The sequence below is a fragment of the Magnolia sinica genome, chromosome 7 (assembly GCF_029962835.1).
Source record: "Magnolia sinica isolate HGM2019 chromosome 7, MsV1, whole genome shotgun sequence".
Classification (NCBI taxonomy): Eukaryota; Viridiplantae; Streptophyta; class Magnoliopsida; order Magnoliales; family Magnoliaceae; genus Magnolia; species Magnolia sinica.
In genome coordinates this window covers 88,604,051-88,623,093 of record NC_080579.1, presented here as the reverse complement: position 1 = coordinate 88,623,093, position 19,043 = coordinate 88,604,051, and the positions used below count along the sequence as shown (strand labels likewise).

Here is a 19,043-nt window from a genome sequence, read left to right as displayed (position 1 = left end):
AGACCTCGGCCATCTAACATACTTTCTTGGGCTTGAAATTTCACGTTCTAAACGTGGGATCCTGGTCAGCTAGCGTAAATATACTAAGGATCTTCTCGCCTTGGCATCATTGACGGATCAGAAGACAGTTCAGACTCTCTTAGAACTTAACGTTCAATATGGCCGTGACGATGGTGATCTCCTTACACAGCCCAACTTATACCGCCGTTTGGTTAGAAGTCTGGTTTACTTAACTATGACTCGCCCTGATATTGCCTACGCTATCCAAGTCGTCAGTCAGTTTATTTCTGCTCCTCGGACTTTTCATATGACTGCGGTGTTGCGTATCCTACGGTACTTACGTGGAACTCTAGATCGATCACTGTTCTTCTCTTCCACAGCGACTCTGAACCTTAGTGCTTATTCGGATGCTGATTAGGCCGGTTGCGCTCTCACACGAAGATCTACCACTGGCTACTGTGTTTTTCTTGGCACTTCTCTCATCTCTTGGAAGTGTAAAAAGCAGGCCACTGTTTCCAAATCGAGCACAGAAGCAGAGTATCGGGCAATGTCCGCTGCGTGTAGTGAGCTTGTCTAGTTACGTGGACTTCTTTCCGACTTGGGCATTCCTCTACAGAATCTTACTCCACTCCATGTCGATAATCTAAGTGCCATTCAGATTGCCTCTAACCCGGTTTTTTATGAACGGACGAAGCATATTGAAGTTGACTGTCACTTTATCCACGAGAAATTTCAGTCTGGGCTCATTTCTCTTCCACATGTTGCATCCCATGATCAGATTGCTGACATTCTCACCAAGTCCCTCACTTCTGCACGTCACTCATTTCTAGTTGGCAAACTATTACTTGTCGATGACCAGCATTAGTTTGAGGGGGGATGTTAGACAAGCTCACATGCCTTGTATACCTAGTATACCTTGTATAGTTCGTTTCCATAGGTAGAGGATTCTGATTTTATTATTTTCCTTGTATAGATGACTGTAATCTATATATATTCAACCCCTTTGGGTTGTCTTAAATACAGAAAATCTTTCAGCTCCTCTCTGTTTTCAGACCAACTATGTATAAGAGAGGTATAATCGGGGTGTTCATATATTAAGGTATGGACTGCCCTCTATTATGAAGAATAAAGAATGGGGATACGAGTGATGAGACGTCATATTCGCCTTTAATCCTAAGAGATTAAAGATGAGACTAATTAAGTCAAAACAACATAATTGCTCTATTACTCTTCTATGTGACTGATGTTATGGCCTAAACAAAAGACAGGTCGTGAAGATATGAGATGAGTCAGACCTCATGTGTGACCACCTGCGTATTATATATCTGACATGTGCCTAGTATTGTCTACTTTACAGCATGAATTACAACCACGATTGGAACCTTTTACGTACAGATTGCTTTGATTCAATCTAATCATTGCAACATGCAAGTAGCCAGTCCCATGGATGACTCTTTTCATCCGTAGTTATACTCCTATTATGTACAGGAGGATGAGATTAAGTCTCTACTTCAGAAGGGTCCTTAGATTGGCTAGACTTGGTTATGCTAGAAAAAACAACTTGGTCGATTTTAAATTATGCATCTGCATGAGGAAAATCCTATGACAACTATACCAAGTTTCTAGAACTATTAATACATACTTGAAAACTTATTTGCCGACATTATCAAGTTTTTGACAGTTTTTTTTTACAAATTATATTCTTGTTAAAAGTATATGTATTATAGTATTACTTTAAATGATTCAAATCGATGTTTGTAAAAAACCGAGTTTTCTGAATGACTCGATAGATTGGATATGTGCATATCTCAGCCGAATGCTCCAGATTAGGAGTCAATTCCATCCGGTGTGGTTATGCAAACTAGGACAAGCATTGCAAAGCTTGGGTTCGTGAGTGGTAGTTAGGTGGTCGTTTGTACTCAAAAACCTATGAGAATACATTGTTTCAACCGGTTCCACGCCATGATTCTTATGAACTCGATCCTTGGTTTTGGTTATTATAAGGCAAGCTAGACAAACGTTCTATATTGTGCCCATCCTATGATGCGATTGAGTGGAAGATGTTAGATATGAGCCAGTGGGCCCACTTGTGGGCAACCACTATTGGGTGGGTCCCACATGTTTTTTGCTCTGACCATTCTTAAAATTTCGACCGATGTTTTAAATTCAAGAATAAAATTCAATTTCAAAACAGGGATAAGGTGAGGTTGGTTGAGACGGGATAACTTCTCCCTCATCCAAATTCCTCAATCCTTCCCTTATAAAAAGGAGAGGGAATCCCTCATACTATCCCAATATCTCAAAATGATATTGTCAGAGAGAAGATAGGAAAGGAGAGTTTTAGTAACCATTGTCCATCTGGCCCGCCCATAGACGATCCAACCGATTGGTTGTAATCCAATTTTCATCTTAACCATAGAATCAAATGGATGATAAGACCCTCTCTACTACTATAATGGTTAGGCGGACCTTTGGCTTTTATTATATTCATCTTAGGCTTTTGCGAATGTCCCTAAATCGTGTGGACGTCAGATCCTATAAGCCCATCCATCTAAGCCAACTTCCAATGTGTGCACACCAACTCTCTACGCTTGCTCTTAAAGGTAAAGGCTCGGAATGTCCCCAAAATGAGAATGGAATGAAATTTGTAGAGATACATGCATCGTCCTACAAAAGTGGAACCGTTGAGTGCATCCCGCAAATTGCGGTGTGTTGACATAGTGACAAAGGCATACTGGAATCGTAGAGCCTTTTAAGTCAAACCTGGAGTTGCCACTAGCCTTTTTCATGTATAATTCAAGGATCAACTAGAACTCTTGTTTTTTACCCAAGAATCAAGGGAGTGATTCTCTTGATTTTCGAGGACATAACTCCAATATGGCCTATTCACCAAGTTCATGGGTAAAGACCACAGTTGTGGAGTAGCCGAGTATGAAAGATGTTAGGCACCCTACTCCATCCGAAATACAATGGTCTTTGCTCGAGTAGAATGAGATTCCCTCAATTGGAATTTCAACAAATGAAAAATTTTTAAAAAAAAAAAAAAATTTTAAAAATAAAGAAAAGAGAGAAAATTGAAGGGCTAGAAGAAGAATTGAGAAAGAGAGTGAGAGACATGTGGCAAAGGACCCATGTCTTGATCTTCTTCTCCTTGTGAATTTGATGGATTTGTCTTCTCTTTAAGTTAGGCTTGACTTAGATTGAAGCTCCTTAAAGGTTCTTCAGGATCTTACAATGCGAAGGGCCTTGCTTTGCTGCTTTTTGGAGAGACGATGAAGGAAAAAGAACAAAAGAACCCTTCTTCTATCCAAAGTGTTGTAGTATTTCTTTCTTAAATTTGATTATGTGAGCCCTTGTTCCAAGTTGAGCCTCATTAAGATGCTCTATCTTGAGGGGGAGTGTTGAAATGATACAACTGGGCTAAGTTGAATAGGTTTTATTCATGTTGAATAAGCAAATAGCTTAGGGTCGAATAATGTATCAAACAGGCCTAAGCCTGCCATAGAGGCTCAATAGGGCTAATGCGTATTGTACATTGTTTTAAAGACTATAAAAGAGGAGGCTTAGGTTTGGTACTCACAACCAAACCCTCTCTCCTTTGCGATTCTCTCCCTCTTCATCTCTTTCCCCCCTCTCCTTCTCCGTCTCCCTTCATTTACTTTCTTTTCTGATCAAGCCCTCTCTACTTGAGCATATTGTTCAAAGTATCTCCGATATTATCTATATCTCCAGCTCCGCGATACCGATAACACTAGCAATGATACACTAGTAGTATCAGAAATTCTAGGTGTCCACTACATATTGCAAAGTATCGCCAATGTATCAATCTCACCAATGTACTGCCAATATTTTCGATTATGTAAATACCAGGTATCGCTTATATCGCTAATATTTTCAAAATTGTAAATTCTAGATGTCGCTTTTATCACCAGTGTATCGGCGATATTTTGATAACATCACCAATGTATCAATATCACACAAAAAATTGTTTATCGAAAAAAAAAATCCATTTCAAAATTTTTATGGGTGCTTGATTGTATGATAAAATGCATGTTTGTGTGTGTGTATGCATGCATGGATGGGTGGATGAATGTGTATGTGTCTATGTGCACACATGCATGGATAGATGAATGTGTATATGTGTCTATGTGCACACATGCACAGATGGATGGATGGATCATGCATATGTTTTTGTATGTATGTATGTGCATGCATGGATGGATCTACCATTTTCCTCACGTTTCCCCAATGTCTCCCTATGTTAACGATACATGCTTTTTGGTCCCATTGAAGGGAAATTATTATTTAATTCCTAAATATGGATCTTTCAACTATTATTTGATTCTTAAATATGCAAATATGTTATTTTAGCATCTCCTGAAGTTTCACTAAAAAATTCCACTATTTTCCCCATGTTTCCCGAATGTTTCCTCGCATTTCTAGGAATCTACGATAAAAATATTGTTCCATATCCCCGACCAGCAAAACTTGTGGTGATACCGATACTTCGTACATTGCCTGAGAATGTCAACATGCCCCAAAAGCCGGACATGTTAAATAGTGCCATCCGTTGATCGTCGATCAACTATGGGCCATTCACATGGCCAATGTGCAAGGCACACTCAGGTAGAGAGGGGCTGATTGGTAGAGAAAGAAAATGAAGAGAAAGGGGGAGAGAGAGAGAGAGAGAGAGAGAGAGAGAGAGAGAGAGAGACTTGCAAAGGAGAGAGGTTTTGGTTGTGAGTACCAAACCCTAGCCTCATATTATTTAATAGTTTTTAAAACCGTGTACAATACATGTCAGCCTTATTGGGACTCCATGGTGGCTTAGGCTCATTGATAGATTATTCAACTATAAGCTATTTGTTTATTATCCAATGAAACCTATTCAACTTATCCTAGTTGTATCCTTTCAATATTTCCCCTCAAGCTGGAGCATCCTAATAAGACTCGGCTTGGGACAAGGACTCACATAATCAAATTTAAGAAAAAAATGCTCTAACAGAAAGAAATACTCTAACACAAAGGTTTCCGAAGCCTTGGCTCACCACTCCAAGGAGTAAAGTTATACTCTTTGGCTTTGGTAAAGAAGTAGCTTCCTAAGCTCTTAGCCCTTGCTCAAGCTCACCTTCTTCTCCATTATGAATTATCGAAATTTTCTAAGTATGGGAGTTTGGATCCTAGAGGGAGCTATAGGGCTTAGAATTTTTGAGAAGTAAGATCCCTCTCTTGTAGCAAGAAGCCTCTATTTATAGAGGAGAGGGATCATATGATTTTAATATGAAGAGAAGTTGGGGGTGTTCTAAAGGGTAGGAAGATGGACAATGATTGACAAGTGGCATGATCTTGGATGCTAGTGGGGTGGTTTGGGTGTAAATTTAGGAAACTCGATTAGGATTTAGTGAAGATTCTAGGAGGCTTCTAAGGCTTTGGGATTAAGTGGCTAGGATTGAGACACTTGGAGGCATCTAATGGCTTGGGGAGGGGTAGTTTTGTGTCTTTACTAATAAAGTTAGGGGGGGGGGGGGGGGGGGGGGTGGGGTAGTTTTGTAAAAGATGGTAGCTTAGGGATGAAAACCAAGAGGAGCTGAAAGCTTTTTCTATATTTAAGACAACCCAATGGGGTTGAATATATAGAGATTACAACCATCTATACAAGGAAAACAATAAACTCAGAACCCTCTACCTATGGAAATAAACTATACAAGGTATACTAGTTATACAAGGTATGTGAGCTGTCTAACATCTCCCCTCAAAGTAATGCTGGTCATCGACAAGTAATAGTTTGCCAACTAGAAAAGAGTGACGTGTAGAAGTGAGAGACTTGGTGAGAATGTCAGCAATCTGATCATGGGATGCAACATGTGAAAGAGAAATGAGCCCAAACTAAAATTTCTCGCGGATAAAGTGACAGTCAACTTTAATATGCTTCGTCCGTTCATGAAAAACCGGGTTAGAGGCAATCTGAATGGCACTGAGATTATCGACATGGAGTGGAGTAGGATTCTGTAGAGGAATGCCCAAGTCTGAAAGAAGTCCACGTAACCAGACGAGCTCACTACACGCAGCAGACATCGCCCGATACTCGGCTTCTGTGCTCGATTTGAAAATAGTGGCCTGCTTCTTACACTTCCAAGAGATGGGAGAAGTGCCGAGAAAGACACAGTATCTAGTGGTAGATCTTCGTGTGAGAGCGCAACCGGCCCAATCAGCATCTGAATAAGCACGAAGGTCCAGAGTTGCCATGGAGGAGGAGAACAGGGATCGATTTAGAGTTCCATGAAGATACCGTAGGATGTACAACACCACAGTCATATGAAGAGTCTGAGGAGCAGAAACAAACTGACTGACGACTTGGACAGCGTAGGCAATATCAGGGCGAGTCATAGTTAAGTAAACCAGACTCCCAACCAAATGACGGTATAAGTCGGGTTGTGCAAGTAGATCACCATTGTCACGGCCATAGTGAACGTTAAGTTCTAAGGGAGTCTGAACTGTCTTCTGATCCGTCAATGATGCCAAAGCGAGAAGATCCTTTAAATATTTACGCTGGCTGACCAGGATCCCATGGTTGGAACGTGAAAATTCAAGTCCAAGAAAGTATGTTAAATGGCCGAGGTCTTTCATCTTGAAGGATGATTGCAGAACTTCCTTTAAAGTCGAAATGTCAGTAGCATCGCTACCAGTCAGAAGGAGGTCGTCAACATAGACCAGAACAATGACAATTCCGTGAGCAGTGGTGCGCAAAAATAAGGATGGGTCATGACCACTTTGAGTAAAGTCAGCACCTGTAACAACATCGTAAAAGCGTTGGAACCATGCCCGAGGTGCCTGTTTGAGGCCGTATAGGGTTTTCTTTAGGCGACATACCTTATTGTCACAAGGGCAGAGGAGCAGGAGCACTGGATCAGATCTGGACGAGCAGAAGAGCAGAAAGGCAGGAGCACTAGATCGGACGAGCAGAGGGGCCGGACGAGCTCAGGTGCGCCGAATCTGGACGAGCAGAGGGTCAGGAGCGCTGGATCTGGACGAGCAGGGGCCGGAAAACACAGGGGAGCAGAGGGGCAGAGGGGTCGGACGAGCAGAGGCGGTCGGATCTGACAGGTGGTGCCGGTTTTGGATCAGTGAAGCTCTGATACCATGAAAACCAAGAGGAGCTAAAAGCTTTTTCTGTATTTGAGACAACCCAATGGGGTTGAATATATAGAGATTACAACCATTTATACAAGGAAAACAATAAACTCAAAATCCTCTACCTATGGAAATAAACTATACAAGGTATACTAGTTATACAAGGTATGTGAGCTGTCTAACAAGGGAAAACAAAGGCTGAAGGTATTTTGGTAAAAAGTGGGTCAAAGGGTCAAGTAAAATGGAATCTAGGTTTTGGATTTCTTTGCAAGGACATGGATGCCATTTTCAAAATTGTTTTTTCTACTCACAGTCCAACTTTTTTTTTTCAACTGCATCGAGGTGTTTAGATATCGGATTTAGGTGATATATAGCTCTACGGAAAGGGGGCTTGATGGGATAACTAATTATTCTGGTTTGGGGGGAAATTTCCTAGGCATTAGGGAGACGTAGGATCCACCAATTAGGTAAATTTTGATTATGCAATTGCAACTGTCAGCAGATCTCACACGTTGCCCAATATTTCTATCAATACTTTCGCACCCCCATATCAGATTGAGCTAAAATTAGGCTCATTGGAAAGTTAATTTGATGGAATACAATATGGACATATGGATCAAAGAATTTGAATTCCGAAAACTCAAGAAATTAGAACTTTTAAGTTGGAATAGTATTAGGCGTTGAACGTGCAAAAACTCTTCCGAGTCAAAGGCCCATTTTCTGTGGTCACATCCTTGGAACATGGAAAACTTTTCCATGCCCAGAGAATTTTCCAAAAAAATGTGTGTGGGGCCCCAACCATGGTCAGGCTAGGTCCCACGCCTGCTCTAATGATCTTGGAGTTCCTATCTTTTAAGTTTTGGATGAGATTTTGGGGTTATGGTTTTGGGGCTTAGTCTTGGGCTTGAGGATGGGGTGGGCGTAGATTTGGCTTGAGCATGGATTCGAGTTTAGGTTTGGGCTTCCAAACTTAAATTATGCTAACTTTTCACCTTGATACAATGCAAAACTCTCTCTAAGATGAATGAGTTAATTAGCCTAAGCACTCTATTGAGTGGGGTGTCTACACAATGGCAAGATGTTTTAAATGGCCCACCCACAAAATTGCCAAAAACTAGAATGGATTGGACATTGTAATCTCATTCTCATTTTTGGCAGTAGATGCATGGTCCCACCACATTTGGTAGCCAAACATTTTTAGTGACAAGATAACAGAAACTTTATTGATCCAAAAGCATTGGAGCAAGTGAACCAAGTTCCCAATACAAAGACCCTTATTAGCCTCATTCCTGACAAGGTTAAACAAAATGTTTAGCTTGCAAGCAAGGGTCCTGATTTCATCAAACACAAAAACCAAATCCTACAGGTCATCTCCTGTTTTCTTAGCACGATTGATTACACAATAAGATTCATCTTTGACAATAACTTCCCCAGAAACTTTGAACTGAAAATGCAAAGGGTCTCTCATTAGGAGATTTCTACCTTCCGCACATTTCTGGGGAGAGTGGCCTAAAAAAGCCATTTTGCACATCACAGAACTTTTCCCTCCCTTGCCTCTTGGTATGGTTGAGAGGGTTGAACTTTATTCTATTTAATCAGTGAAAATGACAATGGTTGGCTCCTTCCTAGAAGGTGGGACACATTCATGAGAAATCAACATCTTAGACTCGATTCTTCTTAGTGGTCATGATGATGGAACTTTTTATGGCATGTGTACTATTGGAATGTTCTTCTTCACAGTTCAGGTGAAAACGGTTAAATATCCAATGGTTATGATATGGGCAAAATTGGTTGGTTAGGATATTGAAAACTTTGCATGTGTGGTCTTCTAGAAATTTATTTTTATGGCTTAATTACAGATGGAAATGGTCAAGTATTAGAAGGCTAGGATCTGGGTCAATGCAATGACTGCCAACATGTCAAAATTTGAACAGTTGGGATCTGGGGCAACACACCAAGAGGGGTGGGTCCATTTGGGCCAATGCAAGTAATGGGTCCCACGTGGGGGGTGGACCATCCCATCCTAGCCTTCCAATGTGGAACCGTTTACATAGTCCACCCGTTTACAATGTTGATTCCAAGAAAAAGTCCCAAACAACAGAAAATAGAAAAGAAGAAAGTTCCCAGGAAAATATTGTAAACTCTCAAACAAGTAAAATTATTTTACTTGGAAAGTAACTTAAAATGAAAATGGCACTTCCTCTCCTTTTATTTTCCAAGCTCCCGAATAGGGCCTTAGATCTTTTCCACAATTCGAAAAAGTGATATTGGATGAATCACGTGGACCTCAATAAGAAAAACTTACAGTTTCCTTTATTTAAAAATGGTTACATAATGGCCGTTATCAAATGGTAGTGGTGGTGCCCGCTGCATGATATGATGTCATAACGCCAGTTTTTTTAAAGGCCTTTAACGGGCCATAATGAGCCAATATGGGGGCAATATGGGGCTGATACATTCTTTCTGATAAAAAATTTTGATCGTTAGAGGGCCTTAATGGCCATCACGGTTCGTATCAAACAGCCATAAGGCTGGCCATTCCACACTGTTATTATTATTATTATTATTTTCTTTCCACACTGTTAGTGAATACCTTGGTTTCCTTAATTTAACAAAACCAAAATTTCGTAGACTACAACCAAAGTCTTAAAGTAGAAAGGATCCAAAGGAAAGGCAGATGTGGGAAGTATAGGAGTACCTGGAAACCCCAAAATAAAGAATACATATATCTTGTAACAATACTTTGCTCTGTAGAAATAAGAACGACTAGTTGATAAATTCCATAAGAGAAATGACCGCTATCAGTAACAAAGCAATCATTCACGTTCTCGTTGGTTCGCCACAACATCCAAGCATCAGCATGTGATAGACTGAAGTCTTGGATATTTTCCCCATCCCTGCCGCAGTCTATGAATATTTTACAATCTTTAATTTTGCCATTGGAGCAGACATCTCTAAGGCACTGACTTACCCTCTGAGACAAGTTTGCAAAGTGTTAAAATTAAAATCACATCTATCTCTCTGCATGCATAATAACAAAAACAAATGGCAAACTGTACATCAAATCAAATCAATGTTGAAAAACTATAGAGTAAAATCAAAGATATAAAATACTGACACAAAGGAATCATATTGTAACACATTCCTAAACAAAAACAGGATAGGAGTCTGACAAATCAAAGTGAAATGTGGAATTTTATGCATCACCTTCAAGGGTTCATGGAAATTGCATTAATTTTGTATGAAGAAATACATTCTTCATGACCCTTTTACACAATTGCAAAAATGATACAAGATTCATGCAATGATATGTTCTCCGTCAACATATTCTTCAACTGAAAACACAGGTAAACACTGTCAAACCATTGCATAGAAATGGTTTGATATGTTGTATTGCTCATTAAGACCCCATGAAGAAACACATTCTTCACATCCATTTGAAAAGGCATCCCAATGATGAGATGAACTATTTAAGATGAGAAAAAGCGGTGTAATTTGAACCTCCATGGGAATGTAGATAATTCAATGAAATTATTATTGCACCTGTCTCTTTGCATCACTAATATCTACACCAACAATACTAAATTGATTTATTCCTCCGTTAGAAACTATACAATGAATATAATTACAGAGACTACTATAAAGTACACCTAGGCACAAAGAATGAATAAAAATAAGAACCAAGCATCGCATGTATTTTCTATTAGGGAGCCTCGAATTCCATGTTACTATGTTACAATCCTATCGTTCCAGCGAGCTTCATGATGGAAGGGCCGCCCTTTATAATCTTTGCTGGAGAGGGTCCTGGGGGGCAATTTTGTCATGTAAAAACCACATGGTTTCCTTGTTTGGGTGAAACTTTTGTATTGGAGTTTTTTGTTGGGTTTGAATAAGAATCTTTCTTTTTGTTCCCAATTTAATTAGGGTTTGAGAACACTATATATGAAGTGTTCACAGCTTTTACTCGTAATCTTCATATGGTTAAATCAACTTCGATCGTCTTCACCCATGGTCATAGTCACTTTCATGACGAACCACGTAAATTCTCACGTTCTGTTATTTTCCTTATTGCTTTCATGTTTTTCAACCCTATGATTGTGAGTTTCATAATATTTCATACCTATTCAAATAAACATGAACATCAAAGCCAACAAAGGTGGAGAGGAATGATATGATTGTTGGCATGAGAATATGAAAAGTGTTTTCGGGTCTCAAGTTTATACAACTGTGCACATGGTTTGGTGATCCAGGCCAGTCATCTAACGGGGTCCCAACATGCACCGAAATTTTCCCACATTGGAAGATCCTAGTTAATCGATCTTAGACCCATTTTCCAAGGAATGTGGATTGTTTATTTACTTTTAACCATCCATGGAAGACCAATTGAAGGTTCACAATCATCCTATTTGGGCTTTTCCGGGCATGGATCATCCACAACGGAGCCCATCTGGTTAACAGTCTAGACCATAGGAACATGGCCTCCACTTTTAGGAGCTAAAGACCCAAGGATACCACTTTGAAAGAGATTTTGCAAACACCATTTCATGGGTCTCCTTTGGTTATTATCCGTGGAAGTTGGCCTTTTTCTTTTCTTTTCTTGAGGAAGCGGTGCATCTTTGCCAGACCCAGGTGGTCAGATTTGAGCATGTCCCCAGGAAAGCTAATGCCAAGGCAGATGAACTTACTAAAGCAGGTCCTGACTCCTGACAGAGTATCACTTTATCTTGAAAACAGAAGAAGCTTCGCTCCTAGATAAGTTGTGTATCTTCTTCTGTTTTGTTCCAAACTCTCTCTCTCTCTCTCTCTCTCTCTCTCTCTCTCTCTCTCTCTCTCACACACACACACACACACTCACACACACACACAATAGAAGCAGGAACACTAGTTAGAAGGATCTTGCAACTAAGAACTGGCTAGTCATCATCATCTAAGCCTCATCCCAACCACTTGGGTTTGGCTACATGAATCCCATTCTGCCATCCACTCTATCGAGGAACATATTCTCACTTCAACTGCAGTAACCAGGTATTAATATTGCAGAAAGATTTCACCAACCTGTACTCCAAGGCGATACCAAAACGATCCCACGACATGTGGGGCCACTACGAATATCAAAAGATTAATGACAACGTTTATCAATGCTGACTTGAATATGAAGCCACTAGCAGATTGACCCGCAATCAATGGTAGAAATCTCATTATCTTTAGAATATACTGGAGACCAACCGCAGCAGGTATAAGATTCTCTGCATAATTCACCAATGATGATCCCAAGTACTTGGGGAAGACCGCCCATGTCATGATCTTCATACCAAGGATAACAAAAGTTAGTAGAGCATAAGAAAAATATTAGGACATTTTCTCAAAATCGACTACTCAGTAAGTGGACCTACCTTGGAGATGACCCAGTCCAAAAATAGGCTGTTCCACTCATCAAAGATGCTGCAAGTGCACACTTAATGTAGACAGTTGGTTCCTTTTTATACCGTCCACTGCTTTCTAACAATAATGGGCAACCTGATGAGCTGACCAGCCCAATTTTCAGACCAGGTCTTCTAAACTCTGAGATCCACCTGATGAATGGCTCAGATGTTCCACATATGTAGTAAATTCATTATATCAAACAAAAAGATAATTATTACTTATTAGTGAACCACAATGAAGGATAAAGCATAAAGGAACTATGAGCTTGTTTGAATTGGTGGAATCCAAGAAGTAGATTTGGAAAGGAAAACATCACATCTAAGAAATACCATGGATGACATCATCCGTATAAAAGAATCCTAAAAGGTTGTTTGTTGTAGTTTCCCTGATTACAAGGAAATGTAGAAAGGACAATGGCCAATGACATCATCCGTATAAAAGAATCCTAAAAAGGTTGTTTGTTGTAGTTTCCCTGATTACAAGGAAATGTAGAAAGGACAATGGCGAAAAAGTGAAACTCGTCTCTTAAAATTTGTAGAAATGAGGACTATCAATTTTTTTGGAGGAAATGAAAAAGTTTTTTTTGGAGGAAAACCATGGAAATGAATCCTGTTTTCCATAGCGTATTTTATTGTCACCAAAGACAGAAAATGTCGCATCAATGGAAAATGATTTCTTTTCCACGGTAGAAAACTTGGTTCCATCAATCCAAACAAGCCCTAATAGAAAATATGACCGTATTACCCAAGGAAAAACCATACCTGATTTAGTGGTAATACAACAAAAATATCAAGTAGAAAGTAGCCGGACAGGTAATGAAGAGCAATTTTTTTAGGGTGATCGACTAAATCTCTGACACCCACCACTCTTGATTCGGGAGCAAAGTAAGCCAACCTAAACTGCAGCCCACAAGTCATTGCATGTTTTTTATGAGATCTTCATTGTATATATAATGAATTGGAACTAGAAAATTCAATCCAAATTTCATCAATGCAAGTTGTGGTGTGTTTGTGTAGCCCATAGGGAGCTGAAATGTAGCATTAATTCAAGTAGAGGCTGTGAAGTAACTACTTGGGTCTGGAGATGAGCACTCCGTAAACTGGCAAATCATGCTTCTGAGATCAGACTGATGGTTTGACACCATAGTACCAAGTGGCCCACCCTATGACTGGATTGTGCCTGTTATTAGACCACCACACACACATAGCGGGGTCCACTTGATGAACAACTGGGATCTCAACAAACTAACAACTTTGGCGCATTTGAGGTGTTTTCCACTTTTCCAGACCAGTACATTGTACAGATTCAATACTTGCAATCAAGTACAGTGGTAGAACTGAAATGTCACAATACAAATGATAAAGATAATTCCATCACTAAAATCATCATCATCATCTAAGCATTAACCCAATTAATTGGGGTCAGCTACACGAATCTTGTTCCACTATTCCACTCTATCAAGGGCCATAACTTCAGTTAGACCCCTAAATCATTAACGAATTCCGGAAAAAAAAAATTGATAATAAGTGACCGTGGCTTACCTGTAGAAGCATGTGAAGTAGGTAGATGAAATCAGTAAAGCTTCTCACAATCACAATTGCATTTGCAAAGGACCAATTAAACTGAATACACTTGTTTCCCTGTTGTAAAAATAAAATTAAATAGTTAAAGATATGGAAGGAAAAGGGACATATAACTAAAAATCCATGCAGCAGAGTAGTGCTCTAAATGGACTGTGCTATAGCCCATTGGGCTTTGGGGCCTAGCCTGCTATAGGCTGGATCGGTCCTCAACTTTTGACCTGTGGGTTCAGCCTGGACTTGATTTCGAGGCCCACAAAATGAACAGGCAGGGCCCAGGTCGCCATTGAAGGATCCTAGCTAGCAATGGTAATCATGCATTATATGCAGCTATGAATATGAATGTATAAAACTTCAGCTAAACCTCCAGGTACTCCATGGGTCTAAACAAAAAACCAGAAGAATAATATGATACTCGCCCCAAGGATTTGCACAACATACTCAAGTTTTCAATTTGTACAGGTGGGCCCAGAGTTTAGTGATCCAGACTGCTAGTCCCAAAATATCTCTTGGAGTGAATAGTTTTTGTTGCCACCTCTCTAATAGAGATGCAACCCACTACTAGGGGTGCAATTTGGGCGGGTTGGGTCAGGTTGAGGATCAACCCAAACCCGATCCGAACTAAAAAAGACCCAACCCACAACCCGTATCTTATATGCTTTGGTCTGGCTGATCGGGCCTCCAATACTGATATTCAAAACTTTGCTGAGAAACTTAAAAAGCACATACACATATACCCAGTAATACAATTTTTCATCATCCATTCAAGGTAAAGATGTGAAATTTTTAAATGCAATCTGAATTGTATGCCACTAACATGGAAGAGAACAAAATTATACCTTTTGCACGGACAATAGGAAGAAAAACAATGGATCCACGAAAAGCGCCACCAAGCAAGAAAGGACAAAAAAAATGTTCCATTGTTGAACAACCTTGGTATGAGGATTCATGATGCCAGGAATACATCTTTTTACAGAGGAAAATGATTTTTGCGCCCAGCCTTTGGCATCCCCATAAAGTGCATTATGTAACTGTATAAAATAATCAAACACATTCTCATAAGGTATAAGCCCACTCCATGAATGTGTGAAGATAAAACCAATATCAGTAGGATGAAAAATGTGATGGCTACCTGAAAGAGTGAGATTTAGAGTTCTACTCCTTACATGTGCCAATGTGGCATGCATGAGTGAGATCAGGGTCATTCATTTGGTGGACCCACTGTGTAGTGTTGTCGCCCAAAAATAAGGCTAGTCAGGATATTATGTATTGTAAGAAATGGAAAGCTTAAAACATGACCAATTTTCCACATTAAATGTACGTGTGTGGCCCACCTGGCGAACAGACTGGACTGAGTTTTCGGCCACAACAAATAAACAGCTGAGACACCTGCCCAGAATAATGCACATGCTCACAAAGTGTGGTGGAAACAACATGAGATCGATATTGGTATTGGATACTTAGGGATACTCGTGGGAAATACTTAACTGAATCCTGTTTTACTAGAAAGTCATTTATGAAAGTCTAAAAATTTCTCAATCTCACATAATATATTGCATGTATTGTAAAAATCATAAGTAATAATTTCATTAATTTTTGCATGCTTACAGATTAAAAACAATACCTGAAATATTTCATTATATAGCTAAATATAAGTGCCTTGTTACAAGATGAATACATGCATTCATACTGCTGGATTATCTAGGCAATGGAGAATTTTATCTGTGAGAGTACAAAAAGGGTAACTGCGTACTGAATATATATAATGCATACTTAAATAGGTAGTCTTATGTGTAGTATCATAGATACAGCTAGGAGGATGTAAAAAATATGTATTGGCATTTTCATAATGTTGGAGTGTTAAAGTCCCTTGATATAAATTGATACACCATCCTCTAACGGCTCGAGTTTTTAGAGCAAGTGGTTGTTTGACATGGTATCAAAGTGGAAGGTCAAGTGTTCAAATCCCCGAACTAGCAAATATGCCACCGAAATATATTCTCCCATGGGGGGCCGTTTATCGTGTGAGTTGAGTGTTCCTCCACCCTTGCCCAATATGTTCCCTTAATATGCATTGATACATTGAATTTAATCACAATAAACTATCTCTAACAAAGCACTCGGTTTGATGTCTTTCGAAGAATCAAAATCACTACCTCAGCATATTAAAAAGCATAAACAACTCGATAAGAAGAACGCCCTCAGCAAAGGGAAGAAAATCACCTTAGTTTCAGAAGCTGAAGCCTTGTTATATTTCTTATGTGCTGCCTTGAAATCATAATTTGTCGGGCATGTGGTGCACAAAGGATCATTGCATCTACCCAATTGCCCAGACTTCAATAAATGCTCATTCTTTCCAACAAAGCTGTTGCTCTTCCACCCAATGTCTGTTTGGCCCGTTTCTATAACAAATTCCTTGACAGCCGTTGTTTTTCCACCCAATGTCCCACTCATAGGCTGAGAAAAGTTCCCGGACTTCGTATGGCTAGATAAAGCACCATTCATGGGCATAGACAGGGCCTGTTTTTTGCCATTCAAAGGACTAGTATAAGATAGAGTGCTATTTTCACTTCCATAGGGTCCCATGGAATTCCTAGCGGCCATTGACCCACATGACACACTCCGAGTAGTACGCTTAGTGTTAAACCTTTTTAATGGGACCTCCATGGAATCATTGGATAGTTGAGAACAAGTATCCAATAGAATCGGTACCTCATCATCCGAATCACCAGCCATTTCTCAAGCACTAGAACTGCAATAAAACACAAAATCACAAGTCTATGACAGTAAGCAGAAGGTGTCGGAATACAACTCCTTATATTATTCATGTTACTCATGATCTGAAACAAGCTTCTTACCACAAAGTATAAAGTGTGAATTTGCAGTCGAACAGTATACCGGGGTGTTTCCAGTTCCCACGACAGACAGTACACACAACCCCAAAACATGGTTGAGATGAAATGGAAACTTCCTGTTCTCATCTCAATAGTCATTTCAGGTTGAAAAATGGGAAAACAGATGCCCACTTAATGCATGTTCTATTTCCTCACCACCCCAAACACCATGCATATAGAGTATGTATTGGGTGCGTTTGGGTTCCCCATGGGATTGGATTGCTATTATTTGTCTAATAAAGTAGAACTAACTGAATTGTGATTTCCTTCATTAGCATTAAACTCAACCATTGCCAACAAATCTGATTCAATTTCCTTATAAAACCATTTAGAGCCTACCCAAAATTCATCAACTCAAAACTGAGATGAGTAAACTCAGATCAGATGAATTGCAAGTTGGGTCAACTCACTTTGTAGACTCGGTCTAATCAACATAAATAGTAAAAATAAAAATAAATAAATAAACAAGAAGAAAATGTTTGGCTTGTGTTTCGTTGCACCAAATATCATAAAATTCTGTACCAAATAGACTGATTCGCATGTGATTTCCTTAATTAGCATTCAGACTATCCATTGCCAATAACTCCGATTCAATTTCCTTACAAAACCATTCAAAGCCTACCAAATATTCATCAACTCAAAACTCAGCTGAGTCAGCTCAGACAAATTGAAAGTCAGGTCCTGCTTTTGTAGACTGTTAAACCAACATAAATAGGAAAAAAATGAAAAGGTTTAGGGTGTGTTTGGTTGCACCAAACATCATGAAATATCATGAAACTTTGCACTAAGTTAGATTAATCACAGAATACGGTGCAACCAAACGGACCCTTATTCTGCAATCACAGATGGGGTCATTCAACTAACTATCCAACAACTCTGATTCAATTTCCTTGCAAAATCATTCAGAGCCTACCCAAAATTCATGGAGTCAACTCAAAACTGAGCTGAGTCAACTAATATCAGATGAATTACAAGTCGGGTCAACTCACTTTGTAGACTCAGTTTAACCAGCATAAATAGAAAATAAAAAAAATTAGGATGCATTTGGTTGCACAAAATATCATGAAATTCTGCAACAAATTAGACTGATGAATCACGAAATATGGTGCAACCAAACGCACCCGTATTCCAGAAATCCTTTCTAAAGATGTATTTGGCCACTCACAACCTTTTTACCAGTTTTCTGCTATTGGGAATTGATACCTACATCCAGCCCAACTGAATTTTCACACCCATTTCCTCACTTTGGGAATTGGAACAGCACACCAATTGCCTATTCATTTCCCAAAAAATGGCAAGTGTGTGATTGGCGCAGGCGTAAAAAGCCTCTCCATTTACTTAATATAGTCGAAAACCGAGTTGAATTGGGTTTCAGATTTTCAAACTACGGTTCGTAGACTTCAGTTGGATGGAATTGGAGAATTGGGTTTGTCTGAATACTCTAAAAAACCAAGAACGAGAAGAAGCAAGCTGAAAGAGAAGATAGTCTATAAGAATGATTTGTTTTAGCAATACGTAAACATTTTCTGTGTAGTTGCTACTGTAACCACAGAGAAAAACATGTACTTGTCTATCAAAAAAAAAAATGTATCTATAAATGTCATGAACACATGAATTTCAATATAACAAACATACCCAGCAATTTGAACTTGCAAAAATCGTGGCCTCTCTCTCTCTATCGAAGTGAACGAATGCAATACATCACAAAGAAGGGGTCAGTTCAAGGAGATGAAAGTCGTGAAGGGCCGCGGATCCCTACTATAGTTCACCACCATTTTCTAGAAATGGTGGTGTCTGTCTGGTGACTCTTCAGCTGTACACATGCATTGTTGTACGGTGATCCAGACCTCACCAATTCAATCGTGGATGTAGCATGGCCTCTCTCTCTCTCTCTCTTTCAGAGAATCCATAACATCATAAAGAAGCGGTCAATTGAAGTTTCTACAATTGGACTCTTTTATTCCAATCACCCCTTTTTTTTTCTCGCAATTTTGAAGTGCCATTAACGCAGAAA

General features: G+C 39.5%; 1 protein-coding gene across 4 annotated transcripts in view; it reads right to left on the bottom strand.

Moving 5' to 3' along the window:
* Positions 1–18,815, bottom strand: part of LOC131251636 (probable cyclic nucleotide-gated ion channel 20, chloroplastic) — a 46,224-nt gene extending 27,409 nt beyond the window's left edge. The window contains exons 1-7 of one of the 4 annotated variants that reach the window (XM_058252486.1): positions 18,665–18,815; positions 16,359–16,887; positions 14,975–15,166; positions 14,097–14,195; positions 13,317–13,454; positions 12,187–12,435; positions 9,830–10,105 (exon numbers count right to left, since the gene is read on the bottom strand). In XM_058252486.1, coding sequence (XP_058108469.1) covers positions 9,830–10,105; positions 12,187–12,435; positions 13,317–13,454; positions 14,097–14,195; positions 14,975–15,166; positions 16,359–16,871 — 1,467 coding nt within the window. In that variant the 5' untranslated portion in view covers positions 16,872–16,887; positions 18,665–18,815. Of the gene's footprint in view, positions 1–9,829; positions 10,106–12,186; positions 12,436–13,316; positions 13,455–14,096; positions 14,196–14,974; positions 15,167–16,358; positions 16,888–18,664 lie in introns of those variants that run through there. The other 3 variants (XM_058252483.1, XM_058252484.1, XM_058252485.1) reach the window with 3 other exon arrangements.
* Positions 18,816–19,043: the final 228 nt, after the last annotated feature.